At 31.4% G+C, this 14,616-nt stretch overlaps 1 protein-coding gene across 7 annotated transcripts in view; it reads left to right on the forward strand.

Annotated features, from left to right (window-relative positions):
- Positions 1-10,858, forward strand: part of TRIQK (triple QxxK/R motif containing) — a 96,626-nt gene extending 85,768 nt beyond the window's left edge. For all 7 annotated transcript variants that reach the window (XM_059902048.1, XM_059902042.1, XM_059902043.1 and 4 more), the window contains 2 exons: positions 2,417-2,502; positions 7,665-10,858. In XM_059902048.1, coding sequence (XP_059758031.1) covers positions 2,417-2,502; positions 7,665-7,778 — 200 coding nt within the window. In that variant the 3' untranslated portion in view covers positions 7,779-10,858. The remainder of the gene's footprint in view (positions 1-2,416; positions 2,503-7,664) is intronic.
- The last annotated feature ends 3,758 nt before the right edge of the window (positions 10,859-14,616 follow it).

A 14,616-nucleotide genomic window follows, 5' to 3' on the forward strand; every position in this document is an offset into this window, starting at 1 on the left:
GATATAACCAAAATCAGATCCAATTGTATTTAAAAAGCTGTCTACATATAAAATCTACATTACATAAATGTGTTTTTTCCTGGGTGTAAGTACTCAGAAGGCAGGAGCTTCTTATTTTGTATTTTTTTTACAATCATGTGGGTATAGGTATTTTTCTTGAAGCCATAAAAAATTAAAATGTTAAATATCTTTTTGGGTATAATGGAGAGATCTGGTTTTAGTTATAAAGAACTTAACAAATGCCCCTGTAAACATTTTCACTTAGTAGACTGAAACCACGTTTTGCAATATATACTTTTGGATATCATAGTCAGCAAGGAGAATGCTACATTAATGACAGATGCACTTTTTGGAGAAGTATGAGGTGTGTAATAATTTTTAAAACTGTCTATTTATTATAAATACTGCTTTAAATGTTCATATCAACTTTAATATAAATTTAGAAGTATTATTCTTTAAGAGATTATAGGACTTGAATTGAAATAGAGCACATTACTTAACCAATGGCAAGTGAAGTAGAATGATAAAATCTCACTTTAACATTGACTCTTTTAAGCATATTTGAATCTGCTTTATGACAGACACATCATCCAGAATATTGCATATGTCTACAAAAAGCAGATTGGTTAAGATAATCTTTTTTTTTTGTTTATTTTGTCCCCGTTGCACCCAGAGTTTATTATAGGGCATATATAACATAAGAAATGACTTCTTGGCTTCAAATCTATAATATTGAAATTTCTTTTTAGATTCTCATTAGAAATTTGCTTTGTAACCCTGAGTGGAGACATTTGATGTGTCACCAGTTTCATTGCTCTGAACTGTTTATATCTCAGCAGGAATAATGACATGAATAATTTGACTGTTGAGATGTGAAATCAGAGTGAACACTTGTCAAGATTTTTTCAGCAAAATTAAATGTTGCTAATTTAAAATGGGTCAGAGTAATATTTTTCTGTATTTGTTCATTCCATAATTTAAATTTAGATCATTTGATATACATTTTTACAATTGGCTCATTTCTGGATCATTAAACCCCATCATCAAATAATATTTATTAAGCTGCTGCATGCTCATAGATCCAGAATGACTGCTATACCATTGCAGTTAAGGAAATAGCATACACACTTCTTAAAAACAAAAAATAGCTCTTCAGCCAAATAAATACTTTTATGTGTCTAATGAACACAGATATAGCATTTCTTCATCATCCCATCCATTTGTCTCACTTCTCCCTGGCACTTCTAATTCTAAAAATCTACATAGAATTTTAAAGGTACTTTTGAATCATTAGCAAACACATTAAAAAATATATTGCACATTAAATTTTGATGGTATACTTTAGATAAACTGCTTTCAGATTTACTTCAGTGTGACGAAGATGTGGAAATTAAAGTTAGCAGTTGTATTATTTTGATAGACTACAGGGGTAAGTTTTTGGAAAGTAATTGACCGTTGAAAGGAAAGGGAATAAAATGGAAACAACAAGGCCAAATAGGAGAATATGAAATAGTTGAAGAGATTATATGGTCAAATGTTAACTCCTACTCAGAATGACATATGATTATATTTGAGACTCATTTGACCCAATTCTTAGCTAACAGTTTGGTTAACAAAAAAAGTATATTATTCTAGTCAATGCTTTTGTTGTTGTTATTGTTAAATCTGTTTTCCTCACAGGGTGTGTAATAGGTCTTTTGTTACTCATTAGTGGGGTCACCAGGTGGTATACACAAAAAAAGCACATTTGGTGACACTAACTCAGTTTTGTTCATTTTTGGTTGTTAAATGTGGTAAAGAACATTGAAACTAATGTCTAAATATAGCTATCTTACATCATTTATCTAGCCATATTTATTCTCTCCTCCACAGAGAGCAAACAAAAGTTAAATACTTTTTTCTAAAGAATTCAGCAACTGAAAGTTAATTATTTACAGATCAGTCTTTAGTTTCTTACTTAGAGAAACTTTGAGGATACTTCTCAGATTGATTATTGAATACTTAATATATCCATAATAAAATAAATTTCTAATGAACTGTTATTCTTCAATTATGAAGACAGAGTTAACCTTACCTATTTAATGGGATCTTATGTAATTTCATTTATTTCCGCATTTGTCTCCAAATGCTTCTAAAGGTTTACTCTCTTTGCTTTAAACATCTTATGCTCTAGAAGAATTTTTTATCTTTGTTGATATTCACTGCACAGCAAATCAAAGATGTCTGTCAAATCTTCTTCCTGAAAAAGTAAGAGAGAAGGAAAAATTGACCTTAGGGTGACCAGTTCATGGTTTCCATAACTGGGAATTACTTTGCAACTTTGTCTCCCAGTTTTACTCTATTTAAAGGTTCTTTGACATTTCAGATGGCTGTTAAACTTAAATTATAGCTCATTGTCTGAAATTATTCTTTCTAGGTAAACAGGATTATAAAAAAACCAAACCTATTTTACGAGCAACCAAATTAAAAGCAGAAGCAAAGAAAACAGCAATAGGCATAAAGGTACCTGTATTTGATAACTTTAAAATTTGTTATATTGCATGCCATCTCATTTTCTAAAACTGGATTGCATAAATGCTGAATTCTAAATGTTTTATGACATTTCAAAATCTAAGTCAAATGCCAGGATTAAAGGCTTTTAAAGAGAATTTACTTAATGAGAAACATCCTTCCCATTCTAAGATTTTATTAGGTCTTAGAATAAGACCTAATGTCACTTAAGAGGAACAGTTACACTTGAAGTTGCAACTTACTTTTTCTCTAGCTACTGTATTTATTGTTCAAACACTTCAGCGATATATGTGGCCTGGATCAAAAACTTTTCTCACTTGCAATAAGTTTCATGTTATGGTTGTTTAACTTTTAATTATAATTGTATATACTTAGATCGTTAATATATGTAATTTTACACATGTATTATTTTTGTTGTCAGTACTCTCTATGATGAAATTCTAATGATGTTCCCAAACTTGTTCTTTTAGAAAACCAGTGTTTTAACTGCTTAAGAGGGATAAAAGCAACTGAGAATGATGTTAGCAGATGTTAATCCAATGTGCTAGCACAATGAAGTTCAACAAAATTACATTTACATTATTACCCATGTCAACTCTGCCAAGTGTTTAGAGTAAAATTAAACTATAAATAGAAAAATTAATTTGACGGCTCTACTGTCAAATGTGCAAAAGTAAAGTGACTAGTACATATATTTTATTTAAATATTAAAATGTTAAAAGGAGATTTTGGGTTTTATCTGGCAGATGAAAAATCAATTTTTCTAAGTTATAGCTTGTAGCAAATGCCAAAGTATTACTACCAAGCTGTAACAGCTGTTGAACTGCCAGATGATATATTTGGTTGTCTTCCAGAATTTACTATTATGATCACGAAACACTGCCTTCTTTTTACTCCTGCTTACTGATTTTGATCAAGCATTGCTGTGTGCTGCGGTATGTTTTCACAGCACAATCTCCTCAGTTAGTGCTGTGTGTCAGTTTTTAACGGAAAAAAAAAAAAAGTGAATTGCCTTTTTGTTTGAAAGAGAGATGATTAATCTTTTGAAGTTTCTTCTAATTTCATGTGAAATTTCATTCATCTTTAAAATTATTTCCATGACACAAACTTTCTAAAACCAGTGGTTAGTTTCTTATTTTGCAGTTAGTTACCTGATGATTGTCTCTTGTAATGAGAGCACTGTCTGTCATTTTCCAGGAAAGCAATATGTCACTTATTTTTATCTTTCACAATACAGGGCTTTGTTTTTGTCTTGTTAGAAGAATATTGGGGTAGCACACTCCACTTGTGGCACAGTATAAAGAGCAGCTGCAAATTAGAATTTGAAAAATATTGCAGCCATGCATTTATTGATATATACCACTTTCCTGTATATATCCTCTATTTCATTTGCTCTTATCATTTTTGCTATGGTTTTAGCTTGAGGAAATAACCATATTCCTAGTATAAGTCTACCTTATAGTGCAATCTAATGTCTTTTTAAAAACAGTACAGAATTTGTTTATCTTTTATGAGAAAAAATTTGTTCTTAGATTTCATTTATGATTTAAAGTATGTACAGAAAAGTTTCTGACATCAAAAACAGCTCCTTTTTAATAAACTAGCATACCATTTTAATTTGCAAACCTGTGAAAAACAAAAACCTTATCTTTAAACACTGTTTACTTTGCTTGAAAATTTATGTAAAGAGCCCATTAAAATAATAGGAAACTTTTTAGAATCAGAACCATGGAGGTGTTTTACATTTCAAATCTGGCATACTAATTAGTTTGCCCTGTCAAACTTTGATTGCCTTGTCATTTTAGCATAGTATTTTAAATAACGAAGTTTCTTTCAGCAATTGCCATTTAATGCTATTTAATTTCCCCAGTGAGTGATTTTATCCATGTTGATAATGTCAGAGAAGCAACTAAGGATTAATGAACATCAAACATGTTTGACTCTTATCTAGTTAATACAGGATGACCATAATGTTATAATATTTTATCACTTTACTACTTATTTTTCAGAATGAATCATTGCTATGCTCTTAAAATAATTTAAATCTACAGAAAATATGAACAGCTGCAAGGAATAGAAAAATAACAGCAATGATAAAACTGAACACGAAAGAGGCCTAGAATCACATGACTCCTCTTACTGTTACAATGATCTAGCTGAGTCTAAACTGGCACATTTGTAAAATGGATTTTATGCCATTTACCTCACAGTATAGTCAGAAGATTTAAATAATACACTTAACATAAATATTTCTTTGAATTAGCTATTACTGGTTTGCATAAATAAGACTGTCCTTGGATGTTTGTCATTGGCCTAAAGATCCCCTACTTCAACTAAGTCTGCTTTGTGTGACTATACTACATATTACAAAATGTTTTTAGTTTTGCTGTGAAGATAGTATTATGGATATTATTGCTGTAAAGTTTTCAAAACATTACATAATTTTAATATACCTTGTACATAAATTATATAAATCTGACTCAATCCTTCATTTATTTAGAAATTGCTATGAGCATTACAATGTTGTAGAACCTGTGGAAAAAATGATGAATAAGACACAATTGTCTTGGAGGAATTTCTACAAGAAATCGCATGATTGAGAAATCATGGATTAGAGATATAAAAATTACACAGTAGGGTACTTACCCTCAGGGGCTTCTAGTGCTTTTTTTTTATAAATGTATGTTTAGTGATAGAAAATTTCAGGGAACAGTAATGATTCAGAATAAGATATGAATATCACTTCTTCAGAATGTGGAATTATTTCTATTGAGGTGCTATTTTTAGTTCGTGTCTTTTACCAATATAAACAAAATGTCATAATTTATGACCCAGTAATGAGTACCACCTAAAAAAAATATTTGCACAACTAATATTTACTATTTGGTTGCTGTTCAATTTGAAGATTATTTTTCAAGAGTTGCAACATCAGGGAAAAATTTTTTAGAATGCAAATACCTGTGTTTCCTAGTATTTAGAAGGAAAAAGATAATCTATATTTGTTTATTAAGTAGTTTATTTGAAACAAGTGATTATAATAAAAAAATAAGGATCAGAAATTTGATTTATCTGTTACATAAATAAAATATTCAAATGGCAACCAGATCCTGCTAACAACCCCTTGGGATGAGCCAGCTGGAAGCATTATTTTTGTTCTCTTTGTTATTCCTGATCTCAAACTAAAAATGGCCAAGGGTGGGGAGAGTCATAAATGCCTGTAGGTCTCTAAGTTATGGTTAGTGTGACCAGAATTCTGAAAGCAGTATTTTCAAATTTTACCATAGTTTTAACCCTCCAAGCATGCAGTCCCCACAATACTTATCTCCTTAACAGAATAGGGACATTCTGAAACAAATGATTTGCTGTACCTCCTCGTCCAATACTTCGGAAGCCTCACTCCCCACACCAGAGTATGTTGAATAGACTTAATTGAATTAACGGATCTTCTGAAGTTGTATTCTATGAATGTTCTCTGCTTCCTACCCTTAAACCCCTTTTTCATGCCTCTGAATATTCTGAAAATGTACAATGAAGATGATACAGAGCTGTTTGAAAGGATAAGAAGGAGTTGAAAAATAGCAATTAGAGGTGATTATCAATGAGATGAGAATCACAGACTCTAATCAAGAGTAAAAACTTTAGTTTTGTGTTAAGCTTATGGGAATGGTGACTGCTGTTGAACAGTTTTTTGTCCACTGTACAGAACAGATGGAGTTTGCAGTTGTGTGTCACTTGTTTATTACATCCTCTTAAAATTAGTAGCTGTGTAACCAGATGGGTCTGGGAGCACAGCTGTGGATACAAGAAAATAAATGAAACCTGTCTGATGCTGCCATGCCCTTTTGAGATGCCAAAGTATTCCAACTGCAACAGAGAAAAATTCACTTTAATTTGACATTATATTGATAGAGTAGATTGAGAAATCAAATCTTACAAAAATAGTTGACACTAAATCTTTCAACCCCATGTTTTTTATTAATATTTATTTTTATAGTTTGAAAATCTAAAAAAATATAATTATAAAGCTAAAAATCTGTGTAAAATGTCCATTTGTAATTTCAACACCCAGGTAAAAATTACATGTTGATTATAAACCAAATTTATTCTAATGTTTTTAAAGTTTATTAGGTAGCATATGTTGAATTATTAATTTTGCATTCTTTTGAAATGTAAACTACATTTGTGTAAGTGCAAATAAATTGCTTCTCCATAAAATAATGTCAGGAAGGGGTGTGATATGCAAGTGGGAATTACAAGGGAATATTTAAGCCCTTTAGGATACTGTACTGGCACTATTTATTCTTCTTTCTGTTTGGCCAAATGATATGTTAATATTGAGAAAATTCCTTCATGGTATGTGTGTGTGTGTGTGTGTGTATATATATATATATATAGACTTTGAAAAATAATATGATTTTTGCCATTGTATATGTGGTAATTTTTTGGCTATTATATCAACATAATTGATTAATATAATCCATATCAAATCACCAAATGAAGTATCCAGGACCATCCTTCATAGTTGTGTGAATTATATCATACCATGCTTCATGAGCCAAGAGTACTTAGTTTTGTTCTGCCACATTGTAAACTATAGAATTTAGAATTTAAAAATGAGTTTAAAAAAATAATATTTAATAAGGATGTTTACAGAGACATAATCTAGAAACTGGTTATAATAGTTTCTTCCTATTAGAAAAGGAATGATAATTTAAAAAGGAATCTGTGTCCAAATGCTATAGCTAATAATAAATGTATTGAAGCAAGAAATAATGTTATTTCTTTCTCAAATGTTATTTCTTTCTCAAATAGAGAAAGATAAACTGTGTAGGCACAAACTACATTGCTTACATCCAACAGTTTGATACCCAAACTATGAAAATATATTAAAATTATAAATGTTAATTTTACTATTAGAAAAACACAAATTTAAATAAAAATAATAATATACATCTATTATTATACCCACTGATGTACCTGCCATTATATTAGGTATTGTCAAGCACAAATGTTTCTTTGCTTAATGACAGTAAGTGTTAAACAAAAAGAATGTGATTATTAATTCTAGACTGTGGTTTTTTATCTCATTAAGCTGATAACGTTAACCAACCTCATTTCATGAATTTCAAATCTACTTTTTTTTCCTTCCTCAGGAAGTTGGCCTTCTACTTGCAGCTATATTGGCCCTCCTACTGGCTTTCTATGCTTTCTTTTATCTCAGACTGTCCACGGATGTTGACCCTGATCTGGAACCAGATGAAGATTAGTTGAGCAGCAGTCAATGCATGAAAAGGATATAATTTTATAAAAGCACCTCTAGGGACCAATACTTTCTGAAGTACTGAGACAGCAAGATCTTGATTTTTTTCTGCTGGTATTTTCAGTTTGCAGAAATATCTTTTAAAATGTTGCATAGGATATCAAGAAAAGGACCTTACCTAGTAATGTAGTACGTGTGCTACCAGATGCTTTTATAAATCTTTCTACTTTGACAGGCAACCTATTCATGGTGCATTTAGATAAAGTGAAAAACAGATCCTAAATTCTTCAGATGTCTTAGGCAATTTATGTGTATAACTCCATCACTTACAGATTACTAAATCTATTTTTGTTCCATATACATTCTAAGTAAAAGTATATATCCTCATTTACAGAAACATTCTCTAGTCACATTCAGAGCCTAAGAAGGAATGAAAAGTCATGGGAAATTTTTCATTTTACAGAGAAGCCCTGCTTTCTTTCCAGACGTAGTTTATATCATTAGAGAGACAATCTGCACATACATCTACAGTAATCTTTTTCCTTCTTTGCCAACTGTTCAGTGCACATGTGCTCCATCAGAAATGGCACCTGGATGACAGAAGCTCAAAGAGTCACATATGTCTCTAAAATAGAGTTGCTTTCCTCTTGGGCTGTCTGAACTGGTGTAAATAGAAAGTTCAGTTGATCTTGATTTTAATTAACTTATTACTCTATTAATATAAACTTGGAATTCTATTTTAATTATGTTGTCCTGGCTGCTTGCAGTATCAGTTTGCCCTTCTTGTTAAGGAGATATGTAGCAATCTGTTGTCTAATTGTGCAGTCTTTTTCACACAAGGGTAATAGCAGAAGTCCTACCTACTCAGAGTCATTTTCTTGGGTTGTCTCTTATATCTGAACAATACAAACTTGTTTTACAAAATTGTATTTTGTCTCTCGGGAATTAAATCAATTAAGTCATTTTCTTGGGTTGTCTCTTATATCTGAACAATACATACTTGTTTTACAAAATTGTATTTTGTCTCTTGGGAATTAAATCAATTAGAACCCTTTCATGAAAAGTAATAGAAGAAAATATATGTCTTATATTACTCACATATGGAGTTTTTTGTTTATATGATTTTTCAAGGTATTTTACATTTGTTGGAGTATAACGACTAATGTATTCAGTATTTTTTACTGGTAATGGAATTTTTAAATAATTTTATAACACATGAATACATAAAGATTAGAAAATGGAAAAATATGTGTCCACAGCAGAGTTGTTAGTTACTACCTTACATAAATATGTATAGAAAATGAATAGCTTGCAACATGTGTATAAGGTGTTTCATAGTAAATACATTGTATTTATAAAGAGTAAATAAAATGTTAAGATTGTTTCCATACTCTCCAAGAGAAGAAAGTATTGATAAATATCCTAGATAGTCTTTGAGACTTTTGCAGATAGTTGAATGTGGTTGTGTAGCATTATGTTCTGTAGAATTTTTTCAAGTAGCATAACTTATTTCATCAGTGTGAAAACAGCCAAAAGTTCCAGTATCCTCACAGATCATTTATGCCAAACATCTGAGGGCAAAATTTAACCAGTGTTATTTCCTGGATTCTTCCCCTTGAAATCACAAACTTAAGAGACAGACCAAGAGTTCCTATACACTCACTACAGTGGACAAATCCAAGTGGCATTTTTAGGAAAGGTTGCAGCATTTAATGCCATGTGGTATGTCTGTTTGTGAAGTGGGTGGCAAGAGAATATCCAAGCTGGCATTTTGGATATGATGGGTCTTTTACTTTCCTGAGTGACATGCCACATGTCAAGAAATACTGCTTTCCCCCACTCCTATCACATTTATGTGAACAATCTTCATTTAGTTATTTCCCCTCCCATCTGGTGTTAAATACAGTCATATAAAATAAAGATTATTTCTAATTTCAGTGGTAATTTAAATGCAAGGATAAGTAATAATTGTCTATTAGATACCTATCCAAGTGAGATATAACAGAATTTACAGTACTTAAAATAGATCATTATACTCTTGGAACTGTTTGAAAATGCATTACCCTGAAAAAAAAGAAAAAAACAACTTTACTATCCTGTTCTACTCTTGAGGTATTCTTTGGAGGAAAAATGTTGTTTCTGATAATAATGAATATTAGCCTAAACACAGCATAACTAACTTAACTGATTAACTTATGGCAAGTCCCAAAGGCTAAACTCTGATTTTAATAAATAGCAGGTAAAGTGAGACAATGTATGCTTACAAAATAATGTTTTCGTGAAATGCACATTTTTCAAGCTCACATTAACTGGGAAGCAGCCAATCCTCTGTAGAGAAATCCCAAGTTGAAGTCTGGTTTGAATCTTTGAAGACAGAGAGGTGATATCCGGCCTGCAGCTTCAGGGGACTACACTTTTAAATAGTGAGTGGTATTTGGCATAAATCTGAGACTGGCACCATACAGATTTTAGGCATGGGTTTTTCCCCTCCAATAATTCACTGCTCAGAGTAATTCAGAAGACAAAAACAAAAAAAATTTAATGACTTTTCAGAATGTTAGAATCTATCTGTTAACATACTCTTTCTGCAGAAGAAATTTCAACTAATGCAGCTGGACTTAACGTACAGCCTATAGAATACTGTGAATGAAGCTTGAGTGGTTGCTGGTTCTTATATTGCATGAAAAATACAGAATATGTAAATTCATTTGAGAGGCGATGTTGTAAAAATATAACCTCATCTAGAATTTCTTTTAAAACAAATGTGCTAAAAGCCTATTTTAGTACCAGAATGAGGTTTGCTGTTGTTTTAAGGTGACAAAATACTTGAAGATTTTCCAATCTTTTCCAATTTTTTGTAAATGTAGGTGAAATACTCCCACTCCAACCAAGTATTCCAAAATCCTGAGAATATGTTCTTATTCATTTCTGTAATTCCAGTAGTGTACTGGTCTGCACATTTTTAATAAATGCATGTTAGAATTTAAGTTAATCTCTTTCAGTCCTCTCAGAGCCTGGCACAGTTCTTGCATGTAACAGATGATCAAAAATTATTTGCATTTAATAAATAAAACTTAAAAATCACAATATTGATCAACTCAGCATTTAGCATTTATGGTCGTTGGTTGTATTGGGACACATACACATTTAATCCTGGTTCTCTTTAAGATCAAGACAACTAGCATTAAATTTGCTACAGAACAGAAACGTTGCTCTTTTCTAGGAAATCAAATATGCTATTTTCACCTTAGTATTGTTAAAAATCATACTCATTGTTTTAAATTTAACTTAGTCTAAATCTTCACTCCCATTGAAAATAAAACTAAATTTTCATTATAATGCTTATATTTATGTGAAAACTAAAGTGTTATATTTTCCAGATTCTAAAATTATATAGTCATTGATAATTCAGTAGATCAAGTTATGCTTTAGATAAGCTTCAGAAATAAACTTCTAGAAATTAAACTTAAATTTTAATGTATTTTATCCATAACATAAGGTTATTGAGCCAGAGACTATCTAAGATAAACTTTTATTTTTTTCTTACCAACAATTAGGTTTCTTTACACTTACCTGAAGCTTCTCTGGGGAGATTCTCACCACTTTTCCCTTAGCAGCACTGCCTTCTTTTATTAGAATTGCTCCAATGCAGCCTGGATAGAATGTTTGCTAGATTTTGTTCCACTGACACCATATCTAAAATCAGTGCAACCTACAGTAAAAATTGTAGCAGATGAATTCAGTGCCTACAGAAACACTTTACTATTTTGTATAGGTTTTAGCTATACAGGTAAGTATAGAGGGAACTGGGAGAGTCACTTCAAGAACTATACCAGTGTGGAAATATCTATAGTGGGTCAGTAAATGTATTTAAAACAATTGAACTGCTGTCGTATTCAGCATTGTGCCTCTTTGTTAAACATTTTTTTTTTTTATCCCTAGCAACAGACATGAGATCCTTATTTCAAGAAAAATAAGATACTTTACATGCCAGAAGATTTTTTGATGACAGTACCCCCTCCTATTCTTCATTTTTTAAAACAACAACCAAAATGGTGGGGCGGCAGCCAAAATTTGAGGTACCAATGCCTCTCGAACAGATGTCGCACCATTATTTTTTAGCTCGTTTAGATGAATAAACATGTTAAACTGTGAAGTATTACATTTTAGATTTTTTCATTAAAAAAAGAGACAATCTGTTTACTGTCCTAATTGAGACAACAATCCTTGTGGTTGCCAGTTTTGGCAGTCATAACAATGAACTATAAATATTTGGACCAACCAAGTAAATGATGGCTATAAAGGCTATAGCATGTGTAAAGTTCTGTTTTCACGGGCACCCATCTTAGTATGGCATTTTTTTCTGATTTCTTCAAATACAATTGTTTGTGTAAATCTGAAGTTTCATGGTGAGCCTAAAAGAAATTGATTTCAATATCTAATTTTGTTCTAGTTTATCATCCTTTTCAGTGTTCAACTATCCATCTGCTTGTAACACATTGCTTCTGCAGTTGCTCTATTGAATGCGACAAGGCAGGTCTTATTGGATTGCCTTCTCTGTACATCCTAGGATAATACAAAATTCAGAGGTTTTTTATTGTTGTTGTTCTCATATTTATAAAGTGAGGTTAAAAAAAATTTTTAAAGTCTCTTAAATTGCAGTTTTTTTAAAAGAAGATTTTATAAATAAACATGGCCAAATATAACCCTTGTTATAATAACCATGAGATGGAGGTCATAGTCTTAGCCCTTATTAGTATGCTTTACATAAAACAAGAGTGTGGGAGAATTTGGTGGACCAAAGAGAAATAATCCAGACATTAAAAACTCATTTATTACACTAGTTCCTAAACATTTGTGATTCAGATAGTGAGTGCCCTTCTAGGCGTCTTATTTGAGTTCTCTTGCTCATTTCTCCTACTCTTCACATATGTGCCTCAATTCTAAATTCTCAGCAATCTCGAACATTCCTTCTCTGTTTGTGTGAACCTCACTTGTACTTTGTAATACTTAACTATGTGCTTACTATATTAACTGCCTCTATCTACTGTTTTACTTAGAATCATCATTGATCCTCACCTATTTTTTCTACTGTCTCTTACTTCTTACCTGCTTTCTTTTTCATCTGTCACTAACCACAGGTATGACGCAAAACTAGAGAGAATAGTACAGTGAACCTCAATCTACCCATCACCTAGTTTCAACAATTACCAATATTTTGCCACTGCTTTATATACTCCATGCATCTTCTGTAACCTGAAGTATTTTAAAGCAAAACTCAAATATGCTGACATTTTACCTGTAAATATCTCAGTATGCATCCCTGAAGGAAGTTTCATATTTGTTTGTTTGTTATTTGTTAGGTATTATTTTTTGAGTTACTAAGAAGCTACTATTACAGCTAATAGAATTACTTATTTCCTGTTATCACTTAATACCAAGTCAATATTCAGATGTCCTTAATTGCCTCCAAGATACCTATTTAAGATAGGTTTTGAATCAAGATCTGTACTGCATTTGGTTGTATGTCTCTTAAATTTCTTTTAAAGTTGACCCTTGAACAATGTGGGAATTAATCTCCTTATAACTCAGTCAGCCCTCCATATCCCTGGTTGCTCCACATCTGTAGATGCAACCAACCACGATCATGTAGTAGTACTGTAGTATTTACTATCGAAAAATATCCGTGTGTAAGGGGATCCATGCAGTTCAAACTCATGTTGTTCAGGAGTCAACTGTATTCTGCAACAAACCTTTTTCTTTCATGCCATTGATTGTTGGAGAAACCAAGTTATTTGTCCTTTTGGATGTTCAACATTCTAGATTTGGCTTTTTCATTTTGTTATTCAGTTTATTCCTCTATTTTTCCTATTTTCTGTAAACTAGGAGTTAACTTTTAAGTTAGATTAGATCCAGACAGTTTTGTTGTTGTCATTTGTTTGTTTTTAAGGCAAGAGTATTTCATAGTGAGACACATGAGACACATGATATCTGGTTGTCTCACTTATGGTGATGCTGAAATTTAACAGTGGATTCATGTGCTAGTAACCTGATTCCCTCCAAAATAAGGTTTTACATCAACATTTTACCTAAAACTTTTAGCATCCATTCATAATTGTTTCCTCGGTTCATTATCTCATTAGGCATTTCAAATTGGTGATTTTCCATCATTCCTTTACCATATATTAAGTGAAATTATTAAAAACAATTTTATCAACTATTTGGTTAGCTTACACAGCTCATAACAAGAAGGAATCATAAATACTTGAAATCCAAATTTCAGAGTAATGGCTTAGCACTCTCTAACTGTGGCCAATGAAGATGTGTCATTGTTGTTCCTGTTGTTTCTTTTATTATCATTATAAAGGCATAGATATTACCTATGTAGTGTGGCTCAATCCTTTGTAATATTTGTTCTTTTCAGTACTGAAAGGAGAATTCCATTATCATGCTTTACATTATTAAAATCATGAAAGTTTTATGCTTTTACACTATTTTAAGTTATTCTGAAAGTGACAGCCAGTCCAATCAGATTTTAAAAACAACAGGAATAAGTAGTAAATATGGGAAAAAGTATAGTATTTTCATATTATATGATCGACTAGAAAACTAAGAAAATACTGAGTAAGTTTTATATAACATGCTCTTTTAGAAAAATATCTGTGAAAATCAATATCTATCTACCTACACAATAATTAGCTAAATATCATAACATAAAAATATTTTTACAATTGCAATCAAAACTATAGAATTATCTAGAAAAAAATCAGCAAGAAGTATGAAGAGTCTTCATTGGAAAAAGAACTTTACAGGAGAACATAATAAAACTTTAATAAAAAGGAACC

The sequence above is a fragment of the Balaenoptera ricei genome, chromosome 17 (assembly GCF_028023285.1).
Source record: "Balaenoptera ricei isolate mBalRic1 chromosome 17, mBalRic1.hap2, whole genome shotgun sequence".
Lineage (NCBI taxonomy): Eukaryota > Metazoa > Chordata > Mammalia > Artiodactyla > Balaenopteridae > Balaenoptera > Balaenoptera ricei.